Genomic DNA, 26288 nt, shown 5'->3' with positions numbered 1-26288 from the left:
TGGGGCCGCAGGGTCTGCTAGTGGTCAGACTGCCTGCCCCGTTCGTCCCACACTCCGCCAGTCTCAGTCCCGCCACGGCCATGCAAGTCCTGTCTGCCCCGGCTGCCCGTCTCCACACCTCCAACCGGTCTGGATGAATGTTTATTTTTTATCTCCTTGGTGTCGGACTTCCTTGCCGTTCGATTTTCTGTCAGTTCTGGTTGTGCGAGGCGGCGCAGTGTGTCTACCTACACCTCCATCTTGGTTCTCTCCTCCATTTGCTTTTTAAAAATAACTATTCTGAATGTAAAAGTTAAAGAATCAAGTATCAGCTTGCAGTTCATACATAAAAGGAATTCTATGTATGCTTTAATACCTAAGGTCTAGGTTTTGTCAAGAAGCAACAACCAACAATCATGTAGTGCTTTGCAGTTAACGAAAGTATTTAGACATCTTTTTTAAAAAATTTTATTGTTATTCATACACACATCTTTTAATTTAAATAATTATAACTTTGTCCAGTGGATGTTACTATATGGGTGAGAGTAGTTTGGCTGAGGTGTGGGTATAATGATCTTTACTGAACAGATGAGTAACAAGAGGCTGAGCAGAATTAAGTGATAACTCAAGAAGGAACATAAATGTGGAGACACAGCCAGGCCTCAAGCTGTGTAATTTCCTCTAGCCAGGCCTCAAGGGTCCCTGTATAATTTCCTATAAATTATAAAGGACTCTCATACATAGTGAGCATGTGTTAAAGATTTAATTCATTAACAAGGGGGCCAGCAGAGACACAAAGTTAGTTTGAAGAACACGAAACACTGATACACAGTGGGAGATGGAGGGGGGAATGCTGTGTAAGACCAGAGACAGACACAAAACTGAGTACCTGCAAGGCGAGAAAACCAAAATTCACAGAGTTGCCTTGTCTACAAAAACAGAAATCCTTTGTAATTTATCCATCTTCTCTAAGTTATTGAGCATCTAACTTTAGAAGAACTGGGTCCTAATCAATAATAAGTACTAAATCAGTTACCTCCCCTAGAACAGTGGTCACCAAATAGTAAATACAGGGTGGGGCAAAAGCAGGTTTACAATTGTGAACACACAACACAGTTTACTCTTCTATTATTTAATCAGTTTCCCTAAGAACTGTGAACCTGCTTTTGCCCCTCCCCGTCTCAGGTCACTTGCTCTCCATCACTACTCAACTCTGCTGCTGTAGCAGGAAAGCAGCCATAGATAGTAAACAATGAATGAACATGGTTGTGTTCTCATAAAACTTTACACAAAACAGGTGGTGGCCTTCATCTGACCCACAAGATACTTTTCACCAATGCCCCAGTCCTAGAACATCAGATGATCCTTAGGTGGCCCAGCTTAGACAATGCTCTAATCCCTTGCTTCCCTTGAACTCTCCTAAGAGAGCTTACTCAACTATCTCTCTGAGGCTCATTCAGTCTTTGGACTTCAGTTAAAAAACAAAACAAGACTCTATTGAAAAGAGAACATTAAAACAAAACTACTAAGAACATCTCTATGTTGCTGCCTTTGACTTATTGGTTTGGGAAAATTTGGGTTGACTACCCATCCCTTTTTCACCCCCTTGAGGAATCCTCATTAAGAACAATAGGAGGAACTGCGAGGGACTATCAGAAGTACATGATGCCAGACACTTCTAAGATGAAGAAGCGCCCATTTGGGGGCATGGTCATGACAAGATCCCGTGATTCAAGAGAAGGGAGTCCATGTACCACCCATTGGACCTCAGCATTCAGATTTTGAGAATCAACAGCCTACAAGATCTAAGACCAGCAAAGGGATCTGCATTCAGCCCATTCAAAAGCTGCTTCATCCAAGATGTTAAAAAAAAGTTATGACAAGTTGAACACAGTCCTCTTTAATATAGTGGAAATTACCTGATCTCTCAAGGAAACACTGCTATGTATCCTGACTCCTGCCAAGTTGGGGTTAGGATGCAGGCTCAGTATATAGGCCTATACTGAGCTCAAACAGTCCCATCCACAAACAGGTGACTGCCACACAGCAAAATGTGAGAAGCATATTCCTTGTAAGACCAGGTTTTGATTAATTCATGATATATGAGTATATTGTATACTTACTGTGGGCTAAATACTATGATAGACACTGCAGTTACAAAGTTGAACACAACCAAGTCCTCATTCTTAAAAAGCTTAATCGGGGAAAATGTAACAAGTGCCAATGTACTTTATGTAATGTTAAGTATAACACATGTAGTAAATGCTATACAGGGCTGTCTGAGACAAAGTACTGAGACAGACGAGGGAAAGATTATGACTACTGGGATGAATCAGGCTGAGTGTTAATGGTTTCAGAAATGACTGGCAGACAAAGGGAGCAAGCAAGACACAATGGCTCTGCTTAATTTTATAACACTATTACCAAATCAAGTCTAAAAGTAAATGACAAATAACACATCCAGAAAGTAAGATAAACAAATGGGAGTCAAAGAGAGAAACACTGACTAGATGATTTATTACTAACAGTTTTTGCAGAAGTAACGTCTCTAACTGTAAAGATCTTTCCTGTCAACTTCTCTCCTCAGTCTCTGGTAGGTTTCAATTATCTTTCAGCTCCATTTCTGTCCTGTTACAGCCACACATACTCATCTGCCAGTGAGCATGCCTTCCTCCTTCCAGCTGGTTTTCTAATTTTTCAGTCTCTAAAAACTTATTAAAAAATCTGATAAAAATAACTTGATATCATGCAGTGTTGACACATTAAAGGAATCCTTTTGCTGCTTAACCAAGATCTTACTTCTATTCTTAAATATTTCTCCAATAGTAAATAAAGTTCATACGTAATATCTGAATGTTTTTGAATGGTTTACACTTAGAATAAGGTTTCATATACTATTTTAAATGCACATGTAACACATTATTCCTATTTTACTTTATAGAATGATAAGTTATCCTGTAGAAAGAAAACCATCTAACAAATTCTGATCGAAAATGTGGTTTACCTTATACTCTGGCTTCTCTTCAGATTGTATAAATCTTTTTGCCTTTTACAAAATGTAGTTTACCACAATATTTCAGGTAGTTTAAAGGAAGAAAAAGCAACTAGACAAGCTGTAAAAAGGAAGAAGAGAAATATGGGAAAACATATAATAAATCTAAGTTTCCATTAGAAAACAATCTTTCAAGTGAAATGTAATAGTTCTAATGAATGCTGAATGACCATTATGGAAACCACATGAATTACTACCCACATGACCCTTAAATAGTTATAAATAAAATAGAAAAAGTGTCCTTTAAGACAAAAATTAGATAGTTATTTTCACAGTGAAAGTTAGGCAAAGGTTTTGGAAATTTTTAGAATGGTTCACTTAAAAAAGTAATCCAGCCGCTGTGAATTACCTATGTAATTAAAGGTTGGTTTTATCTGTGAAAACCACAGACAGTATTAAGTATTAGCACATAACCAACAATTATATAGAGTATTATACCAAAGGAAGACACCTTTCTTGATGGCAAAATGGCAGAAATGTAAACTACATTACACAGCATTGAAAGATAGCCCACCACTATTCCCTCTGATTTAAATCATCTGTCAAGAAGAAAAGCGTTGGGAGTTACAGAATAAAACAAATAAACCATCATAATAAAGACACAAGAATCTTTCAAAACACAATACAACAGTAAAATCTAGTCCTTCTTAAAAAGTTTACAAGTTATAAAGGACACATGGACAAAACCAAGGGGGAGGGTGGAGGTGGGGGAGGGAAGTGGGTTCAGCTGGGGTGGGGTGAAGGGATGGGGAGAAAAGGCATACAACTGTAATTGAATAACAATAAAAATTTTTAAAAAAAGTTTACAAGTTAGTTAAAAGGCCAGTTTTCATAGGCAATGATGTAAGTTAACCAAAAAATAATGGTTACTGTGGGGCTTTAAAACACGAACGCAAATTCTTTGACACCCCGCTAAGTTTGGCCCATCATTCATATGGGCCAAGTGATACCGTGAAACTTCCTGACTAGGTCATTAAAGGGTACATGCATGCCAGGCATGCAAGCTTTCTCATGCTACTGGCTGTTAGAACCCAGCCATCGTATTGTGAGGAAGCCCAGGCCACATAAAGAGGCCACCTGTGGGTGTTCCACTCAACAGCCCCTGCTAGACCCCCACCTGACACCAGCATCAGCATGCCAGTCCCATGAAGGAATCATCATCAGTCTTCAGGTGATTCCAGCACCTGACCTTTGTTTTGTTTTTTAAATGTACTTTATTGATTATGCTTTTAGTTTTCCTAATTTTCCCCCCTTTATCCCCCCTCCACCCTGCACACCCCCAGCCCTCCAGCATTCCCTACCCTCCTTAGTTCATGTCCACAGGTTATACATATAAATTCTTTTGAGTCCTCTGTTTCCTATACCATTTTTGACCTCTCCCCATTTATTTAATGCCTACCAATTATGCTGCTTCTTCCCTGTACCTTTTCTCCCCTATTCCTCCCTTCCCCACTCCCCACTGAAATCCCTCCATGTGAAGTTTTCCTGCTTAGGACCCAGACAATGTGGAGCAGTGAAGAGACATCCCTGCTTTGTATTCTGTGAATTCCTGACCCACAGAAGTGGAGACAATAAAAGATTATTATTGTTTTAAGCCAGTAAATTTTGGGGTAATTTGTTTTCCACCAAAGGTATAATTACCCCAAAGCACACACCAGTAAACATGGAATAATTTTTTTCCAAACTGAAAAAAATAATCTTTATACAAACCAATTTAGGATATTTAATGTTTGGTAGATTTTATTTAAATACAACAATCAAACTTCCTTAATATAAACTTTTCTAATTTGAAATCTTAGGAAATTAGAATCTAAATTTTAGAATGTTTAGGCTGAATGTCATCATTAAAGTTCTGGAAAGGAGAGTTTAGGTAATCTACGGAAGAATACATGGAGAATACTGAAACTAATAAAGAACTAAAGTAAGTACTTTAAAGTATAGCGCTCTCCACATAGAAGGCACTTGATAGTTACAAAATGTCAAATGAACATTAGAAACTTTAAATTTTTCCTAACCACTTTTTACACATTAATTAGTTTTAAAGTATCTTATTTGGCAAATCAGTCAACTTAGTTCTAGCAAATTATTTGTGCATACGTGTATTTTATCTTTTCTTAATTAAAGGTGAGCTCCCTGAGGATATCCTTATCTTGTTCATCTCTGTATTCCTCAGTGGACATAGCACAATGTTGTAGGTCAAATACTGTACTTAAATATTTGTGCAAATGATCAAACTGCACGGATGGACCTGAAGCTAACTGAAGGGTCTTATACTTTTTTCTTTCATTTATTTGTTCTGCCCTTCCCCACGAGTAGTCCAAGCTAGTTGATGTTTCATTGTATTTCCGAGAGCACACTGCATACCACTTCATTATCATTTACCAGTTTACTCACAGTAAAGATAAAGTTACACATGTTTGCCATGCAAAATTGGTCATCTGTGGTGATCAAGCCATCCCCCCTCTTCCTCTTCCTGGGGACTGTGCACGCTGCTGAGCTCACCGCACTCTGGGCAGCTCCATTTGGGCTGTGCAGTGGGGAAGCTTGCTCATTTCCTTGCGCAACTCAGGACAGAGAAAACCTAATCCATAAATTCTCTATTCTGTTACAGGCAGAGATTTATGGATCAGGATTATTTTCAAAGTATTACAGAGACAGTCCATTCTACTTAGGATAGAAAAGAATAGACACCTAATTTTTTGTTTATTTCTCCAATTCTTGTTATATTGCCTGTTGCTCAGACTTACACTTTTCACTGAATCAAATATTTTGAAATATTTATGTAAAAGGTTACAGCGGTCTTTGAAATTAGTTCATGAAGCAATAGTTTTTTCCATACATATTCACACTTAATCACTACTATAAATAAGATATTCACAATTTCTCCAGTTTTAATCTGAACATCTGATTTGTATTAACAAGATGTGGGTTCTAGTACAGATTTGCTAACTCACTGTAAGGCCCTAGACAAGCCATTCTAGATCTCTGCCTTCACCCACATCTAACAGGGATAATACCTCTTCAAACCTACTTTATAGGCAAGTAGGCACAGGGTTTTTTATGTGAAAATATTTTGCTAAACTTGCTAAACAAACATAAGGTAAAACAGGTAACATTTTATCATACTATTTTCTGATATTTGATTTCCTTTTTATAATTTAACCAAAATAAAGATTACATACTTTTGAACTACAAAATTTAGTAGTTATACAAGGTGAATTAAAGTAGTAAAGCTGCTCATGACAATAAACCCATTCATCCTTGCTCTCATTTAATTATATTAAGTAATAATTATAAAAATAGGTAAAATTTTGTAAAATATTCCTAATGTTCTATCCTAGGAGTTCTTGCCCATGTCCACGGACTGTCGGGCATCGGCCATGGCATCAGGTACTTGAACAGTCATTTTGTCCATAGACTTTGTCAAACAGACTTGGCAGCCCAACCGGGACCTGCATGAAAAAGCAGGAGGTATGGTTTAGTATTAAGTATATATTATTTATAAAACAATGCAGCTGTATATAATAGTTTCTTACCCAAAGAAGTTAGAAATTCATTTACCTTTTAAATTTCTAATAAGTTGAAAAAGATACATTCCACTCAACTAGAGGGTAACAAAACGGGAACATGACAAACAAAAAGCCTAGTGGACCAAAGCTTCACTTTAATCTTTAGCGTCCATCATCTACTAATTGTTTCACCAGAACGAATGCTTTTTGGTGAAAGGACAGGAAATAATATAATCAGAGGCACAACAGTGAAGAAGAAACAGGTTTTAGCAATGCCAAGAAAATGATTAATCAGTTCCCAGGTAATTAAAATCATATAGACTATAAAGACTTTAAAACAAGAATTTTGGAAGTCGTAAACTATCAGACACATATTTTCCCCACACTTTTAAAATCTTTAAAATCAAAATAAACCTTAAAATCAATGACACTGCACAATCACTGTGAGGTAGCAGTCACATCAGAGCTGCAAACCTGATTACAATGTTCATATAGTTGTCTCTTCAAATGAGTTATGAGAAGTATGTTAGAACTGCGTGTGTTGAATTTAATTACCAGTCAAAATTAGTGCAAAAGACTGCAAAAGAAAAAAATTAAAAATACAGAAATATAGCAGAGTATAAATTTGATATTTGTAGAAGTGTAAATTTGATATTCATAAAGCAAATATCTGTCATTGAAAGAATAGCTATAATTCCATCTTCTTTTTCTTTTCAGAATTACTATCAATTTAATTTATACTTTCATTTTTTAACAGGGTTTTAAAAATCATGCCAAGGTAATTCCAAATAGCTCTTTACTCTACACAAAATAGGTTAAGTGCTATGATAACTTTGTGCTCTATTTGTACTAACAGTATTTTTTTCTCAGTGTCACACAAAAATAAATGCCAGTCTTACAATCAAATTGTCTTCTTTTTGATGGACTATTATACGCAGGTCTTGGTTTCATTAATATATCTAAGCATTTACTACACATCTAAAGGCACAGCACTAAATGTCAGTTGAGGTACAAATAAAAGCAACTCAGTTCAATCCTTTGAATGTCTCTTACATGTCGGGAGCCCAAGGGACGCAAAACAGAGGGAGCAGGGGGTTAGAGTGATAGAGCCCAACAGGTCAGTGGTTGAGAATCCAGCCTGAACACAGTGTGTACACTTTCTTAATGCCCCTCCCCAAACTCTAGTTTCCTAATCTCATCCTAAAGATGGATAATAAACAGGTTCCTCACAGGACTATTGTGAGGATCAGCTGCTAATGAGTATTAAGGAGTGAACTTTCAACCAAATAGAAGAGATGACGCACATCAGCAGATATTCACACATGAGCTTGTGACAAATGCCAGAGTGTGGAAGTGAAAAGGTCTGAGGAGAAAGCACTTACTTTTGTCCAGGGGAGCTGGTGTTTAAAATGGGCTCTGAAGAATGGGCAGGATTTAATATTTAATAAAAGAGAAAGGAGAAAGACATTTGAGGCAAAGGTAGCAGAATTGCAGGTACATTTGAGGCAATGTGGGTTTTTAGCTTGGCTGCTGCCCAGGACAGACAAGGACAAGAGTGACAGGCTCAAAAATGGCCAGGCCAGACAGCTTTGCACACCAGTGAAAGAGTTCAGGTTTTATCTGGTGAGCAATGAGAAACCGCTGGGAAGTTTTTGAGTAAGGGAGTAAGTACAACCACAGGAAACACTGATTGTTAATACAAAAAGAAATCCCTGTCCACACTAGTTCCTATTTGTTTACTAGATACAGACTTGACAACACCCAAGTACACATTAAGCTCCATCCGCAAGAGAGCAAATGAGGGAAACCAATTCAGACCAATTAATTAGCACTGTGGTGAGCCCTAGAGAGACAGTTGGTTATTTGATAGCATTAGTCTTCAAGTAATGAAGTCAGTCCTCTTAGTAAGAGAAAGAGACATAAACTGCTGTCAGTGAAACAGGGCGGAATAAGTAAAAAGTGTGTTACGGGAATACAGGCAGGGGTAGCACCGAGAGACCCTGTTGGGTATTATTAACTATCTGTGTGGTAGCTATCCTCCTGATGGCCCTGAAGATAAGGCAGGGGTACCCTGTGGCTGTTTTCTCTCCTGCTTTTCTACCTCCCTAAAGGCCTCTGGCTTGATGGTCTACCTAGTATAGAAAGTCTTACACCTCTAGAGAAGGAGACAGACAGTAACTCTTCTTCCCTGATCTCACTATTAGTTCCACAAAATTCTGATGCTTGTGTTAACCTTGAAGACACTTTCTCCAGTCACCCTTGTCATATATAAGCCTCTGACAGTGGAAATATACTGGGTGTTATGTTTACTTCTAAGATTGGGGAAGTAGCTTGAAAAAGTAAAAAATGAAGGGCTTTAGGCCCAAATTAACCAAATTACAGAATGACTCAAATCATTCTGTAGTTGTGCAGCCTTGAGCAAATTTCTGATAACTAAACCTTGTTCTCCAACCTAGAAAATGGTGATAACACTGCCTAACTCTGATGGCTAGAAATAATCTTGAATTGCCTGTGCATTGTAGTGAGTATCTGACATATAAATTGATATGATTATAGTTATAATGCTAACAACTACCATTTAATGAATGCTTTCTCCACAGCACTTCACACAACAACCATGTGAAGTAGCTATTCTTATCCTCAAATATCTTATATTACAAATACAGAAACTGAGGCCTCTCTGTAAATTATCCATGGAAACTGGTGGCAACAAGTACCAACAATCATCAAATACAGATTCACAGATAATTCCTGAGTCTCTCGTCCTATCAACCATAATTCCACTAATAACTGCTGACGCCCTATTGTGCATGCCATAAAAGTTAGTCCTTACTCTTCATTTTTGTGTTCTAAAACTTCTGAATTTTACCATCAAAGTTCTTGGCTAGTTCACATTCACATTAGGTCTTTGGTATCTTTTGACATTTGTATATCTCTTCTAACTGTAGCACTCCTCTAATTTTCTTTTTCTTTTCACTTAGATCATCATCTATTCCATGCATATACAAAGTTAACTTAATAAAAGGTCAAGGACTTGGCTATGATGTACTCTTCCTATTAGAAGAGAAATAATTCTTAGAACTAAATTAACAGAATCCCTGAGTGTATTCTGTGTATTAACTACCCTTTCTGAAAAAAAGGTGTTAACAGAGATGGTGGCACCTGAAGATGTGAGGGGGAAAGACAGATGGCAGTCATAATCTGCTCTGCTTGGGACTCTAAAGAGAGACTATTTTCCCAGTTCCTCTTCCCAGGGTATGAGCCTCACCTCCACCAATAGGGAAATGAACTGCAAAAGGGATAAAATTATTCTTTACCTCTAAATAAATACCAAAGACCTAAGCATGTTTGCTAGAAAAAGAAAGTTTATGTTTTTAGATAATTTGTTAAGGGTCTAACAAAATTATAGTTACATAATACATATGAAATAAAGCTATTATTACTATTATTTTTAATTTTTAAGAAAGTATTTTTCATTAGGGTCACCAAATTATAAACACCAACGTCAACCTTATATAAGCCCTCATTATCTTGCCCCTAAAACAGTAAATCAAGTGGCTACTTTCCCTAACCCCAACCAAACAATTATATAATTTTTAAGAATAAGGCATCACTTGATATCACTCACTTGCTCCTTTAGATCTTACCACTTTTAAGAGTAATTCTACCTATTAATGAATAACAATAACCTCTGACTGGTGTAGTTTAATGTACACTTAGAAACAGAACTATTCATGTTAACATACTTACTATTATATATTAAGTTTCTTTAAAAATTCCATTCTCTCAAGTAGGTAAAATTTTCCATTATAATTTTGTTCAATTATCAAATCTGTCCTTCTGTAATACCATAAAAAGCATTAGATTTAATCCCAACTCATTAAATTGTGATAAATATTAATTTCTGGAAAAAATAAACTAAAGAAACCTATTTTTTTTACTTTAGTAAAAAGGAAAGTTTCATAAGGGCTAAAGTGCAGAATAGTGAAAACAGAGAAATGTCATATTGTATATTCAAAGCTTATACTGCTACCCATCCATGCAGAAAGAACAGTATTACACACATAGGTCTGGTCTTAGACATGAACTAATAAAACCTTTATCTGCCCAGAATATCAGTACAACTGAAGTGGTCCTAAAATCTTACCTATCTGTTAGCCCGTACGCCAGATCAAGCATGTCATTCTCCTCATCAGTGATTGCGTCTAATTTCTCATATATGTGTTTTTCAAAGATGAGGTGACAGGTAGAACAAGCCAAGGTCCCCTCACATGCACCTACAAAAGCAACAGACATTGAACATAGTCCGCTCTACATTAAACACAATTTAAACTTGGTTTGAATTAACTGAAGTTAATTATTTCTAAATTTTAGAATTCACATTGGCATACATAAATAAGACTTTATTTCTGAATAATAATGAGAATTAGGGACAACCCTCTAACCCCATACACACTCAATTTGAAATCATTTTCACATATCATTTCAAAAAGATTCTGGAGAGCTCAACACAATTTATGAAGCCTTGTGGTAAATAGGAGGAATGAGAAAGCCACCAAACCTACATCCAAATAAGTTACACATTCTTCCCTCTTGGTCTTTCCTTGCAATCAGGATAGAATCAGATAAGTTCACTCTAAGAGTCACATTGGTTTTAAATAATGAGATATTTCTCCTGTCCCATATTTAATCTATCCATGTAAGTGCTTATTATACACCAGGTGCTGTGGAAAAGGGAAATGACTGAATCTGCTCTGCATATCCTTTCCCAGGTTACCCAACCTCTGCTTGAAAACCTCCTGAAAGAAATCCACACACGCATAAGCCAGCCAGTTTTGCATTTGGCTTCCACTGAGTTAAAGTCTGCAACTCAAACTTTCACCAACTGATCCAATACTATCCCAAGGAGTCTAATCCTATCCCCTCCAGCTTTATTGAGATACAATTGACAAATAAAATTGTAAGATATTTAAAATGTACACTGCGATGATGATATACTCATACATTGTAAAAGTATTCCTATCACTTAGTTAACACATCCATTATACATTTTTAGTGAGAACACTTAAGTTCTATTCTCTTAGCAAATGTCAATTTTACAACACAGTGTTATCAACTGTAGTCACCATGTTATACTTCAGAGCCTCGGACCTTAATCATTTCACAGATGGAAGTTTGTACCCTTTACCAATCTCCCTCTGTTTCCCCCACCTCTAGCCCCTGGCAAACACCTTTCTACTCTGTTTCTATGAAAATTTTATTAACTATTTAGTGACTCCTTCTTTTAAACAATAGCTTTTCATATATTTGAGATCATCCTTCTCTCTCCAGGCTGAGGACACCCAAGTCTCTCGCACTCTCCTTCTATAGCAGTTCTAAATCCCCTTCCTCAGCCTGGTTGGGGGCTCTTCTTAAACTGTGGCAGCTAGGAGGGTCTGACAAACAGAATTGTGCAGAATTATTCTCGTTAAATTCCACCTTAAAAATCATTTTTCTGATTTGTTTTTTAACACTAATTTTTAAAGGTCATTACACAAATTTGAAGATTATAGACTCCTAGGAGTTACTTCAGATTGATTTAGATTATCTTTTGGTCAATAAATAACACATAATATATGTAAGAGAACTACTATCAATAACTAGTAACCTTAATTTTCCTCTGAATAGAACATTTTAGTAAGAATTGTTCCCTTATAAATATTTGTTATTCATCTTTTGTTATAATAATAAGAAAGAGAGGTTTCCTTAAATCTTCATTTTTATAAAATCTAATTCAAAGAAGTAACAGGATTAAGCAGAGAGAGAACAGAGAGCGAAGTACGGGAGCAATGAGTGTAGGCTCTGCAGCCAGACTCCCTGGCTTCAATCCCAGCTTCACTTTTACTAAGGGCATCGACTTGGGCCACTTAACCCATCATGCCTCAGCTTCCTCAACAGTTTTATCTGCACCAACATCACATGGTAGCTGGGAGAATTACGTAACTGTGTACTTAACATATGAGTATGTACTTGCAACCATGACTGGCAGATACTACTAAGCCCTAGACAACTGTTGGTAATTATTTTTTTTAAGTTATATGAAATCTTAGAGTAGTTCAACTTTCTTTTTATAAACATAAAAAGAATTAAACCCAAGAAGTTAAATATATACACTAAGGTCATACTATTGAATAGTAATTATAGATAGGTCATGACTTCAGCCAAGTTTTCCAATGCTGAAAACAACTAGTTCATCCCACTCAATCCAAGCCACCTCACTTAAATATTAAATATAATACACAAACATACATACACACCAATTGCTATTTGAACAAGTATCTTAGTTTTCTATTTTTGTGTAAATTTGAAATATTTCACACAAACGGAAAATGAATATACTTTCCTTAAAAAGAAAAGGACTTTCTCTGCTTAAAAAAAAGTACACACAGATAGATATATCAAGTTCAAAAACCCCTGCAATAAAAGGAGAACTGGTGTAGTGCAACCTTAAGGTCAGGGCTCCGGGCTCCAGATGGACCTACCACGCCATCTGCTGTGTCCTGGGCAAGTCTCTTGGTTTTCTTCTCGTCTGTATAAGAGATTGAGGTAGATGATCTCTAATGTTCCTCGTCCCTGTTGGCTCTAATATTTTATGACTCCACAGAAAAGTATTACCATTCTAAATGGACGTATTCAATAAGTATACAGTTACCTTGATTTCTGTTTATCTTATTAATACCCAATGCAAACAGATGATGTACTATAGAATTGTACACCCAAAACCTATATAATTGTATTAACCAATGTCACCCCAATAGATTCAATTTAAAAAATACCCAGTGCAATCAAACTCAAAACTAAAATGGCAAATCCCTCTGGAAATACTCCAGGAAAAAAATCAGGAAATCCTGCCTCCTTTTGTCTTCAAAATGTAAGTCAAACAATCCTTACAAAATACTCCCAGAAACTTTCTTCAGAATTGTTATTAAAAGAACAAATCCTGAAACCTGCAAGCCAAGTATAACAGAAGATGTGAGGAAAACAAAACTCCCAGTCCAGGGCAGGGGATGTGTGGGGGCTGCAGAGGCAGCAGACCATTTGCTTTCTAAGGAGCTTGAACTTGTTCGAGAAGCCCACTGTTCTCCACTTCATTTCCCAACACACTGCGTGGGTAACACAGGCTCAGTTAACTATCTTTCATGGTGGGTTACGACAGAGATGACACTGGCCAGGGGTTGATGAACACCTGTCACCCTTCTCCCACACCTAGCCCCTGGAGACTGTGGGTGTGAACCTGTGCCCCAGGTTACAGGGAGCTGAAAAGCTATGGCGAGCGGAGAAGTGATGTAGCATACTTTATTTTGGGTAGATCTCACTGGTGGTTATGTGTAAAGGATGAATTAAAATGAAAATGAAGGAAAAGCCAAGAGATTTCACAAAGCCAGAGGGGCAAATAGGAAAGGAAGGATCAGAGGCAGCAAGAGCCAAGGTGAAACCCCTCCTAGAAAGTCAAAATAAGAATGTCCCAAATAGTAGAGAAAAAAACAGAAAAGTGCAATGTCAGATAAGCCGGGGGAAGACGACTGTATACAATATGGTCTCAATCATCCTCGAACAGAGAGAAAAGTCCATATGCCCATAAATCCTAACAGAAAAGCTTAGGACATTCCTTTTTGTACCACCTGGTCAGACAAAGTGAAGAGTTACTTACCATCCATCCAAATCTTCAAACACTTTAAATTCTCTCTTCCCTAGGAAACTCCAGGGAAACTCTAACCTTCCTAAAGGTTTTATTTTCATTCTCTAATGTAATTTTTATTGCCCTCTCATGAACTGTGCCAATGTTTCCATATCTTACTTAAGTTGCCTAGCTCAGAGCTGAAGAGCGTATTCTAATAAGAATTTGACAAAAAATGAGTGTATACAAATTAACTTTTGGTTCCTACATCCTAAGTTCCTATTATGTGTTCTAGTCCCATGTTTATTCTTTAAATAAATGTATCACATTCATGATCCCTCCTTATTTTATAGTCCTTTTCAAACTTTTTCCACTACAAGTTGAGACCAGGTATGTTTTTCTTATTCTTCATACTAAAAATAAACTCAAATATAAAAAAACCTTCAAAACTCAAGATGAAGTCAACTTAGCTTGGATAAATAAGATGGCTAACACTGAACCAGAGAAACATAATGGTCCTATTGTGATACAAGTAATACTATAAATGAAAACTCTGCAGCAAAGATGTACAAGACATTTCCTTCTCAAGTACACACTGAACACTGTCCAGGAGAGAGTATATATTAGGTCACAAAACAAGTTTTAAAAATTTAAGATTGAAATCATATTTATTATATTTTCCAACAATGGTATAAAACTAGTGGTACATATATTCCCATTACCAGAATAAGGTGTGAAGTGGGAAAAGGAGTCCCTATAGAGTGGGGGGTATGTGTAGTACATAGTGAGTGTGTGTGTGTATAGTAGGTACGTCCAAGAAGTTAAGGTGTCCTTGACCTTGCATTAGAAGTTGCAATGCATTTTCTCATAAAACCAAACTGTAAGCAGTGATTAAGTAGTTATAAATAAATAGGTTCTGTAGATTGGCCTGAAAATTTTGCCACCATATATAACATTATTTTCATGGGAAAGCAAATTTTGCAAATGCCAAGTAGTTGACCTAAAAATGGTCTTGGAGAATAAAACCTATTTATAAAATTGGGAATATCTGTTATTTTTATTCTTATCACATACAAAGGAAAACACTCTACAAACAAGCAATGGGAGGCAATCTATAAAAGGGAAAAGGGTACAAGAGTTACCACTACATAGCCTTCAATGTAAAATTGACAGCTGATCAGACTGTGAGTACAACAATAAAATGACATGTGGAGAAATGGGAACTGAAAGTGCAAAGGTTATGCGACTTATGCTTATTGCTAATATACAGTCCAGAGCAATATTGGTGGCTGTCGCTTTTTAGCGTATTTATTAGTGGTTGGTTTTATAAGAGTAAATTAATGGGGGAAATATGTACGTGTGTACATATGTATGTATGCATATATGTACATATTCATGTATTTTTATATACAGATACACACATATATATGTAAGCACAAAGTGACTGCATTTTATGAGGGATGCATTCTCCAAGATTTTGAAAATTGCTTAAATTTCATAATTTGAGTTATTTTTCTCAATGAAAAAAAATGTAAAGTAAGGAAATGGGTTCTCATAGTTCATAAACCTATAATCCTCATGTATTTTTTGTTTTTTGTAAAGTTTTTATCATAAAGTTTAATGATGGTTCAGAAAAAATTGAGTGAATAACTTCCTCTGAAAAAAATATACTGACTCTGTGTAGACTGCAGTTACTGGGGGCAGGGGGCTGTTAACTTAAATTACCCTATTTTCTATTCTGAAAATGACAAAAAGTCCCATTTCCAATCTGATTATTGAGATGCATGTGCCCCAAATGGCTGAATAAATGCCACAAGAAAGATAAAAGGTGTAAGTAAAGCTAGGGCATGCAACAGGTTCTAAGAGAAAGTCTCAGAAATACCCAAAGTGGCTACAACATGTGGCTGGAATTTGGAATTCTTTTCAGTCATATTTGTCTTTTGCTCCATGTTTAAGGATGTGCATGAACTCAATGTAGTTGATATTTCTTTTTTGTCCATAGGTGATTCTCTGCACAGCTCACCCACTTCCTCATCTGTAAACCTATCTCCCACTGTTGTCGGCAGCTCTCTCAGGTAATTGCCCTGCATGCTGCCAGTTGCTTCTCCATCAAAGCAAGCAAAAGCATTTCTGAAGGCATCTGCATCGGTTCCATTTAACTTCTCACCAAACATTGTGAGGAACATGGTGAAATTTATGAGACCTGGCGCCTCATTCTTCATGGCATCTAGATACTCAACTGCTGAATACTCCCCAAGGAGGCACACAGATCAAGTAAATCTTCCCTGTCAACAAAACCAACACTGTTCTGATCAATCATGGTGAAGGCCTCTTTAAGCACCTGACTCTGTGACTGCGGGAATATGGCAAGCACACTGGATGTGGCACATTGGCAGCACTCCTTGGTGGTCTTGGTCCTTGCCCTCTTTCTCCACATGGTGGTGGTTAGAGCCCTGCGCAGACGTGAGAATCCAAGTGTTTCGGGGACCTTCTAGCTGCCCTCGATGCCACTATCACCACCCCTCTACACCCAGAGCTGCTAAAATCCCTCCCATTTTTGTTTCAAAATATACTCGGATAGAACAAACATTTAAAGTAAAATTTTTTACATTACCATATCCACCTTTCAAGTAATTAAATATACTGCATGCCTTAGCACAGACAATAATCTGACTTATGGACACATTACATCCATACTGATATCAGCCCCTAGCGACAGCATTTTATCCATCATCCTTGCTTGTTTATACAATTTTCATGAATTTACAGGTATGTATGCTTTAGTGCTGCTTTTATTTTGTTGGCATTTTGGCTAATAATTCAGAGTTCTTTCTCCCACATTAATAATAATATGTATCATGACAGGTTTTTGGCTTTCTTTATATCATTTTATCACATCTAACTTCCAAAATAACTCATTTTCAGGTGTATTTTTCAGCATTATCATATATGCTTGGCTGAAACTGTTAAAGGCTTTAAAAATATTAAATTATGATTAAATCACAGTTTAAAATATCAGCATGAGAGTCAACAAAACTACACAGGCATTCAGATGTCTGCAAACAGCACAGTTCCTATGACACTAACAAAGAATGGCAGGTATTTAGTTGTTTACCAACTAAAGGGGTGCCGCTTTAGCTGCAGTAACAAATGTAAAATTGACAGTTCACACAGCCTGCCCACTTGACATTAGGAGATTCTTGACAACAGTTTTGGGTTTTCACAGCAGTTCCGATCTTACTAGAGTAACGCACTTAATATTGTTAATCTGCACAATTTAATTTAAAAATTACACTAAGTATAAGTAAGGCATGGTTTCTGGCTAATTTCAAAGTAGGTAATTAATAAAATTTTCCGACTGAATTAAAAAAAAACACTAGTAAATTAAGCTTTTGTACAAATGCTCAGAAATTCTTGCCATTAATTCCCAGAGAAAGTTAGATACTTGCATACTACTTCATGTAATTTGAGTGTCTGCCAACAGGAAAAGGCTGTTCTGTATGTGTGTATACGCAAGCGTGTGTGCACATGTACCATTTTGTGTGTGTATGTTAAGATCATTTTGTAGATTTATTATGATGCTGGCAAGACAGATGGGCCACCCCAACACTTAACCCCTTTCCCAAAAAAAAATCCATTGGATAGCTGTGTAGGAATATTATATATTAAAAATGTGAAACTACATATAAATATAAAATCTAATTTTATAAAATAAAGTTTGATCTAGAATAGCCAGAAATACATTATAAAAACAGGAAGTCAATAAACACGATAGGAACAAATATAGATTCATATAAACATTATCAGGATCTCCCAATTTGAATAATTTCCCTCAAAACAGACATCTGAAGGATACAGGTAATGCAGACAAAAAAAAGGAAGTCTGAGATAATAAAATAGGTAAATTTGATCAGAGAGGTGTAACTGCCCCCTAGTGACATATTATAATATACTCTAAAACCACATAAAAGTTGGAAATAAGAATGCTTATAAAATTTGTGTTCCTTCCAAAATTTACAATTGTTCCCTTTTAGTCATTTATCCATTCATTACTTCACTTCATACACAATAAGGGACAAAACAGGAATGATTTTTTCCTTCACTGCAGTCTCTTGGGAGGAAGATGCACAAGTAAACAAAAAATATAATTAATAAACTGTGATAAACGCTGTGAAAGAAATGAACAGGATGCTGTAATGGAGAATAATGGGTTCAGGCTAATACAAGAAACTCTACTTGGGTTTGGGTGGTTGGGCAAAGCCTCACTAAGGAAGTATCATAAACTGAGACTAGACAGATACAGGACTTTCAAGATAGCAATAGGGGAAGTATCCCAGGAAGAAAAAAATTGCAAAGTGTATACAAAGTCTCAAAGGTAAAAATTCTGGGTGAGTTCAGCTCTTGAGAAAAGGCCAGCATGGCCAAAGTTAGAAAAAGAACTAACCGAAATAGGGGTGGGGTGGGGAGCCAGATGGGACCAGATAATGCAGAACCCTTTAGGCTAGGGTAAGGAATGTGGATTTTAGCCTAAGTAAAATGGAAAGTTATTCATGGTTTTTAATCAGGGGACATGTCTGCTGTGTACTATGACAAATCACCCCAACTGCTGGGCTCAAGAACAAAAGCAGATCCACATAGTTCCGGGTATACAGTGACCAGCCAGCCCCAAGTAGTGACTACAGGGATAGAGAGACCAGGACACACTTTGAATGAAAGACATACTTTGGAGGCACAACCGACAGGAGCTGCTGATGGACCGGAGGTAGGGGATGGGGGAGAAAGAAGAGTAAGATGCTCTCTAGTTTCAGGCTTCAAAAGCTCAGTGATGCTCATAACTGACACAAAAGGCTCGAGGAAGGGCAGGTTTCAGGGGGGCACAAATCAAAAGGTGTTTTAAGTATGTAGAATTAACAAATACCTGTGCAATACCCAAGAAGAGATGTAAAGGAGGGAAGTTGGGTCTGTAGTCCAAGGCTCAGAGAAGAGGTCTGAGCTAACAATGCAAATGTTAAGAGTTTATGGGCATCTAGATAAGATTTGAGGTCACAGAATGGATGAGATCACCCAGGGAGGAACTGTAAAGAGACTCCGTACTTAGCCTTGTTTCAGTGTGGTGTGCATCTGTGAACATGACTTACAACAAACAATATTTGGGTCTCCTGTATTCAGCTTTAGGAATTAATAAAATAGTTGCCCCCATGTTGTCACAATAACCTGTTCTTTATAAGGAGAACATTTCAGACTTCTTGATCTCTTTTTATCTTTATCCTAGACAGTGAATTAGGCTTACTCACTTTTTGTGGTCCTAGTTTAGCTTATCTCAAGTTTATATTTACATGCCAAAATTCTGGACATGTTAGGATCCTTGATCTTTAAAGGCTCTCTGCTAAGTCTGCATAAGGGAATGCAGAATTCTTAGCCAACTACTGAAGATGGTGTTGGCATTAAATTTTCTATATTTCTGGCGTACCAGGGAAAAAAGGATTCTTTTAATAGTTATCGCTGTGTGATGAGATTATGAGAAGTCTTTTTTACTGTACTTTTTAAATTTGCTATAATAAACAGTGCACCTGAATTACTAATTATGTTAATAATAATAGCTAATGTATATTTAAAGCACTTACTTTTTACAGCTACTGTAGTTCTGCCAGTTTTTTAAGGCAGGGGGGAGGAGAATGAGAGCAGGTCAAGTTAAAATACCATAAATTCTGTTCTTACACAGTAGGCACGGTGCTAAGCACTTTATTTCCAATATCCCGTTTAATCTTTAACAATCCAACACAAGGTTAGAAATATTATAGTCCAATTTTACAAACAAAGAAACTGAGGCATAAGATGTTAAAGTGGCTTGCTCCAGGTCTCATGGCTAGTAAATGACAATGTTAGTTTATGAACCATAGTATATAATGAACAGTGTACCTGTATTAATTACTATGCAATTAGTAATACCTACCTTCTACTTTAAGTACTTCCTTCTTATTTTTTAATCCTCACTTAAGGATATGTTTATGGATTTTAGAGAGAGAAGAAGGGAGAGAGGAGATAGAGAGAAAGAGAGAGAGAGAAACATCCATCTGGGAGTGAAACATCAATCAGTTGCCTCCCACGTGTGCTCCACGCGGGGATTGAACCCGCAACCCTGCAACTTAGGTACGTACCCTGACTGAGGATCAAACCCCTAATCTTTTAGTGCACTAGACGATGCTCCAACTGAGTCATCCAGCCAGGGCTTAAGCACTTGCTTTTTACAGCTACTATGGTTCTGAGGATTATGAACCATAATCTATCTGATCTAGCCTATTTTTCATTACAGCATTATATACTACTTTTCATTTGTCAGAGTATCAGAGAAACTAAGGTTAGTTTGAAGTGTGGCTACATATGAACTCATACAAGGAAGACCAGTTATACATAAATTTTATAGAACATACCCTATATATCAATTATCAATGAGTTATTTATCTAAATAACCTATTCATGTTTTAAATTCATTCCAAAGAGAGAAACATGGATGTTAGAGAAACACTGATTGGTTCCCTCCCCCAACAAATAACAGAGCTGAAACCTATTCAATAGTTTCATTTAAAAATTTTAAGAGATCTTTCGTACTCACCAAAACCATCAATATCTAGATTATTTTCAACCACAACATCTAGCAGAGAGTCACCAACTTTTCCTTTGGTTGTTAATATTTCACCATCACGGTTTAAAAAGTGGACTGTTATTTTATCTTCTGAGCTGGAAAAGAAAGCAGTCCTTTATTATTTTCAGTAATTTCAAAAGATACTTTAAATTGTTTTAAGAACTTATAAGGTCAGGCCACAAAAAAAAAAAAAGAGAGAACTTATAAGGTCAAAGAAACAGTGGTCTGTGTGTGTGTGTGCGCATGTGCAAGCAAGCAAATGTGCTCTTTTACAGTATTTTCTTTCCAAAGTTCATCTGGGAAGAAGACACAAATCAAAGGCATGTCTATCTGCCCAACCCCCAGGAGAGCTCTGCCACCTTAAAGAAAATGGCAACTACATCACTACCAAGGCTACGTATCTCCCTATGTATCATGTGTCTCCCTCATGGTCATGGTCATGGGTCACAGTCATGTGAAAATATTCAGCAATCATTATCACTCATGAAAGTCTATTTTGCTCTCACACAGGAACCAGAAAAACAATGTCTTTATGGATGTGTCCCTGAAAGACCAGACCATGGCTGTACTGAGCTTTAGAAAAGCAAATCTTTCTGCCATTAATAAGACAACTGTGCCTGTGTCTGATGGTGCTGTTGCTTACAGGCAGCAGTTTGACAGATTTCTGAGCATGTGAACATCTTATCTTGGGCCACACTGTGTAATCAAAAATCAGAGACCAGAGAACATTATCTGTTTGTTTGTTTGAATCTGTGGGAGGATAACTATAATACCTCCTTATGTGTTTTATTATAGGATAGTATATTATTTATCAGCTAGCTGACTTAAATTTCTTTCCCTTCTCACAAACATCACAACAAAATCTGGGAAAACAACTTCTACAAGCAACTAGATATCCTCCACCATTGATCATTTAAATTTTTACCTCACAATTGAAAATATGTACTTCAGCTTAAAATGATTAGTTGTAATTTTCACAACTGCCAGCAGATTGTAATAGTCCATATCAAAGAAAATTTTAATGTAAGCAAAACCTAGAATTAAATAATTCCAGAGCTATAAATATCGTGCAAATTATCAAATTAGCTCATTTCACAAACAAGGCAACTTAAGCCCCTATCGTATAATAGCCTCCCTACAATGAAAAAGGAAAATTCCATTAATTAAAAATCATCAAAACTATGTGTGAAAGTCCCTCAAAAGGGCCTTTGCGCTCCAACTTTTTTTCATAACAAAAAAAAAAAACTTTAAAAATAAGTATTCTGATTATTCATGATTTTCCAGGTAGAATGGCTGAGAATGAAGATACTCTGAAAGCAGGAAGACCACTTTGTAAGTTATTAAAACAGCACAAGGATGTAGGAGACACTGGCTTAAGAGATATTCAGGAGGTAGAATTAAAAGCTTCTGGTGACCACCAACATAAAACGGACTGAGAGAGAGGGAAGAAATAATGTTGAAGTCTCCAGCTCAGGTAATTAGGGGGTACAGTTTAAGGTAGGGTTAACAGAGGAGAAGAAGGAGCTTTGGGGAAGATGGAAATGAGTTTGAGTTTAGACCTGTTTCATTTAATAATAGAAAAAAGTAGATGAGAATGTCCACAAGCCAAATGGAAATGTGGATCTGAGCCTAGCAGAGCAGTCTAGAGATGTGACATCAACACACACCTGGTAAAAGTACAACAGAAAGAATTCCATCATTTGTACTCACTTTTGAAAGCCAAAGGTTTTGGGGTTGCTATTCTTCCGGAGCACTCCAGAGCTGAGGTACAGAGAGGTAATTCGAACTCTCTTTTACCTCAGACTCCTCTATAAAAATGGGTTAACAGTGTATGCGAAATACATAACACAGAGTAGAGCCCAACAAATACTGATTATAACTTTTATTTAAAGTCTCAGCCTTTTTGTTGCTAAGAAGCCTGAACTGCTGCTATGTATTAGAGGTGTACAACCCAGAAAAAAACCCTGCAAAGTAAGAGTACTAATAGGTTTACCAAAGGACAGGAGAGGAAGCAGAAATGAAAAAGGAAAGGTACTTCTGTAGTTGAAAAATACGGATGTAACAATCAGATGTAGATTCTAGCCCTAGTTCTGACATACATTCATTCGATGACCATAGGAAGCCACTTACTTGCTCACGGGTAAAATGGGAATAACGGTGACTTCCCTAAGCTGCTGAGAAAATTAAAGAAAAAAATTTGTGGAAACTTTTTTTTTTTTCTTTAAAGCATTATATATGTAATTTACCCAAGTAATTCTATCCATTCACTACTAACAAACGGTGTTGGTGGGTTTTGTAGATTTCTCCCCCAATTCTAACTAACAAAAGGCTTTTACTTGTTCCCCAGGAAAGGATTTCATATATTGGGAAACCACTGTGATACTTCCAAATGTACCATCAATTAATCAGCTAATACCACAAACAACTACGTTTCTCACTTGCTACCCCTTACTCATTGCCATTTATTCTGCTCAACCACAGCAAACATTTTAACAAAGCTGTCAGGGCAACCCTTCAGCTGTGGTGAAGTTCAGGGAGGGGAGTTGCAGCTGCTGACGCCCACCCTTTTACCACACAGAGTGGCCTGGGAGGGCTGGTTCAGGAAAAGGGACCCCCACCTAGGGCTCCCTACTTTCATAGCCACCTTAACTCTTCCAAATGACCCCATGGATTTATTATCAAGTATTATGGTACTCAAAAACTACATGAATTTTAGTCCTAGGTTTGCCAGCAACTTAATATGGAATTTTCACTACCATTTACCTACCTCACAGGATTTTTCTCAAGAATCAAGTGAAATAATATATGGAAAGCTCTTTTCAACTTAAATCACTACAATATATAAAGTATTGTGTCATGGTGTTTTGGAGTTAAACTACAAAGTCAGAACTACAGCTTCTAGATTGCTCTGTCCAGTTGACCTCTGTGTGTTCTATATCTGTGATGTCTGATGTACAACAGCTACCAACTACTGAGGACTTAAAAGTTCAACTGGGAAACTGATTCTTTAATTTTATTTAACTTTAATTCTTTTAAATAGCCACATGTGGTTAGTGGTGATCATATTTGGACAGCACAAGGTCTGTGATAGGAAGCACAAGGCCATCAACAGAAACTGGGCCAATGAAGGGGAAAGCAGGGTTATGAGGGAACAGAACAAATGTGCCTCCCATTGAGACAACCTCATAACACCCAAATCCAAACAATAAGTTTGGGCGATTTAATTTCCATTTACAAAAGCATTTATGTTCATTTAAATACTAGTTATACAAGTATGTTCAATACATGTCCCAATTTCTAAACAATTTCTCAAGGAAGTATCCATTGCAGAAAATAAGGCACCTGCCTGGAGGGAGCTCAAAAGCAGAAAAATGTAGGGAAAATAGAGACAAGTAAGTCCAACTTGCCTTCTCCATTATTCCCCTCACAGCTAATGAGACAAATTTATTGAGCACCCATTATATAATAAGATTAAGGGGGAAAGAGGAATAAGTCCTACACTCTATTCTCAGCTACTTCATCGAGAAGAAACTGGAAAAGGCAGAATTCAAATGCAACAGTTTCTCCTTCCCTCCAGTTCTAGCTTCCTATTAATGCATGCCAGCAGGGGGTCAAAGAGTAGTTCTGCATTATATGGGGCCGCAGTATGTTCCTACACTCTGAAATGATGAGTACATTTTATCTCTATTGTATCTAAGGAGGTTATGTCTTTGAAAAACAAGTATGTCCAATAATATAAAACTGCAACATATTTGGGGTAAATTTTTTCACATCTCTTTCAACAATTAACACAAAACAACACTGGGGGCCTAAGAAGCTGCTGCTGCTAACAGGTAACATCTACTGAGTCCTGCTATTTGCCAGGCACAAGACTACCTGCATTACCTGTATTCTCTCATTTATTCTTCAAATAACACTGTGAGACTTATACCATTGTTATATCCATTTACCAGTGGAAAAACTGAGGTTCACAAAGATTGAGGAAGTTAGACAGTAAGTGCCAAAGCCATTTTAAAACCCTGCCTAGCCACTCTAACGCAGCGGCTCTTAATGCTGAATCAACTAGACGAGAGCAAATAGGGAAGCACGAAGGAAAGAGTGGGTGTATGCTAACCAGGCGTAATAACCCTGACAAAGAACTGCAGACAGGTTGTCCTAACATTGCAGGAGAAAGGCTCGGTAAAAAAGACAAACAAAACAAACAACAAAAAAAACCTGCTGGCCGGGATCTCAATGGGTTGCATCTTACGAAGGTCACTGCAGGTTCCTGGAAGAGCGAAGGTTAGATTCGAGCCAAACCACAAGGACAACCAGTGGCAGCAAAGCGCCCGGCTTTCCTGAGGCCCTCGTAAAGGAAAATCCGAGGCCCTAGGTCCCCGTTGGCCGCCCGGCGTCATCGTCTCGGAAACTTTGCGGCGCGAAATCAGGAAGACAGTGACAGCGCCCAGCGACAAAACAGGGTCGCGCGGAGCGGCGCGGAAAAGGAAGAGCAGGAGGCGGGCGGGTCTGGGCGCGTGCCCGACTCGCAGGCCTCGGAGAAAATACGGCGGGGCAAGAAATCTGGCCCGGCGATCATGGCCGCCCCGAGGCGGGGCGGAGTGGGGGCGCCCCCTGGAAAAGGGACTCGGACTCGGAAGCACTCCCGCGCAGGCCAGCGCCTCACCTGCAACGCGCCGGAGCCGACACGCTCAACGGCCGAGTCGCCGGCGCGCGGCCTCCCCGTCTGGGCTCGGAGCTCCCTCCCGGCCCCCGGCTTCCGGGAAGGCCGCCCGCTCCCGTGCGGGTTCCGGCGAGGAACCGCCACCGACGGACTGCACTGCCAAAGGCCACAGAAGAAGCTTGCAGGAGCCGGGCGCCCCCCGCGGCGGCCATAGCCGGCGCTCGGGTAACTACCGGACGCGACGCACGCCCGCCGCACGACAGCGGCGGCGAGAGGCTGCCCTCGAGCTGGCGAACACCTGCGCCGGCGCCTGACGCCCTAGGGCCTGGGCGAGAGTCCCGGAAGGCCCGGGTGCCGCAGAGGTCCCTCTCGTTCCGCGCGGCGACGGCTCCGCCAACCTTCCGGGTGTCCTATAAATCCTGTAGCGGCCGAAGCACAGCCCTTCCCCGCCCGGTCCCACGCCTCCCGGACTGGTGTTTCAGGGGGCGGGGCTAAGCACTTAGTATTTTGGGTTTGTTTTTTTTTTAACCTACTGACCAGGTTTTGTTTAACCTTGCAGCTTTGTTAAGCGTTTAGAGTTGCTACGCGAAAACAATAAATTTTAGAAGATAGCTGAACGTCTGACGGAAAGATACAGTAAAACAACCCCCAGTTAACTAACCCACTTTCTTTAGTTCCGCACTTCCCTCCTCCCGGCGCCCACCATTAACAGAAAACAAGACGTGACTCGGAGTTAAAATTAGTGTAAAAGGGAATTCATTCCGGGCATTGCCAAACAAGGACAATAG

General features: G+C 38.2%; 1 protein-coding gene and 1 pseudogene across 1 annotated transcript; both read right to left on the bottom strand.

Moving 5' to 3' along the window:
* Nucleotides 1–727: 727 nt before the first annotated feature.
* Nucleotides 728–25955, bottom strand: FDX1 (ferredoxin 1). Its single transcript, XM_053924280.1, has 4 exons — nucleotides 25504–25955; nucleotides 20811–20935; nucleotides 10688–10817; nucleotides 728–6483 (listed from the first exon to the last, which is right to left on the bottom strand). The coding sequence occupies exons 1-4, from the start codon at nucleotides 25710–25712 to the stop codon at nucleotides 6369–6371; spliced, it is 579 nt and encodes a 192-aa protein (XP_053780255.1). The 5' UTR covers nucleotides 25713–25955; the 3' UTR covers nucleotides 728–6368.
* On the bottom strand, nucleotides 10826–20796 carry LOC112314293 (myosin regulatory light polypeptide 9 pseudogene; annotated as a pseudogene).
* Nucleotides 25956–26288: the final 333 nt, after the last annotated feature.

This window comes from Desmodus rotundus, chromosome 5 (assembly GCF_022682495.2).
Source record: "Desmodus rotundus isolate HL8 chromosome 5, HLdesRot8A.1, whole genome shotgun sequence".
NCBI lineage: Eukaryota > Metazoa > Chordata > Mammalia > Chiroptera > Phyllostomidae > Desmodus > Desmodus rotundus.
This window is presented reverse-complemented; position numbering and strand designations above follow the sequence as displayed.

What these genes read in the sequence shown, in the direction of transcription:
- FDX1 (XM_053924280.1), bottom strand. Translation starts at nt 25,712, where the DNA reads ATGGCCGCCGCGGGGGGCGCCCGGCTCCTGCAAGCTTCTTCTGTGGCC. An exon ending in TCGGCTCCGGCGCGTTGCAG is followed by an intron (nt 20,936 to 25,503) that starts GTGAGGCGCTGG and finishes TTTCTTTTCCAG; the next exon opens with CTCAGAAGATAAAATAACAG. An exon ending in GCGTACGGGCTAACAGATAG is followed by an intron (nt 6,484 to 10,687) that starts GTAAGATTTTAG and finishes TTTTTCATGCAG; the next exon opens with GTCCCGGTTGGGCTGCCAAG.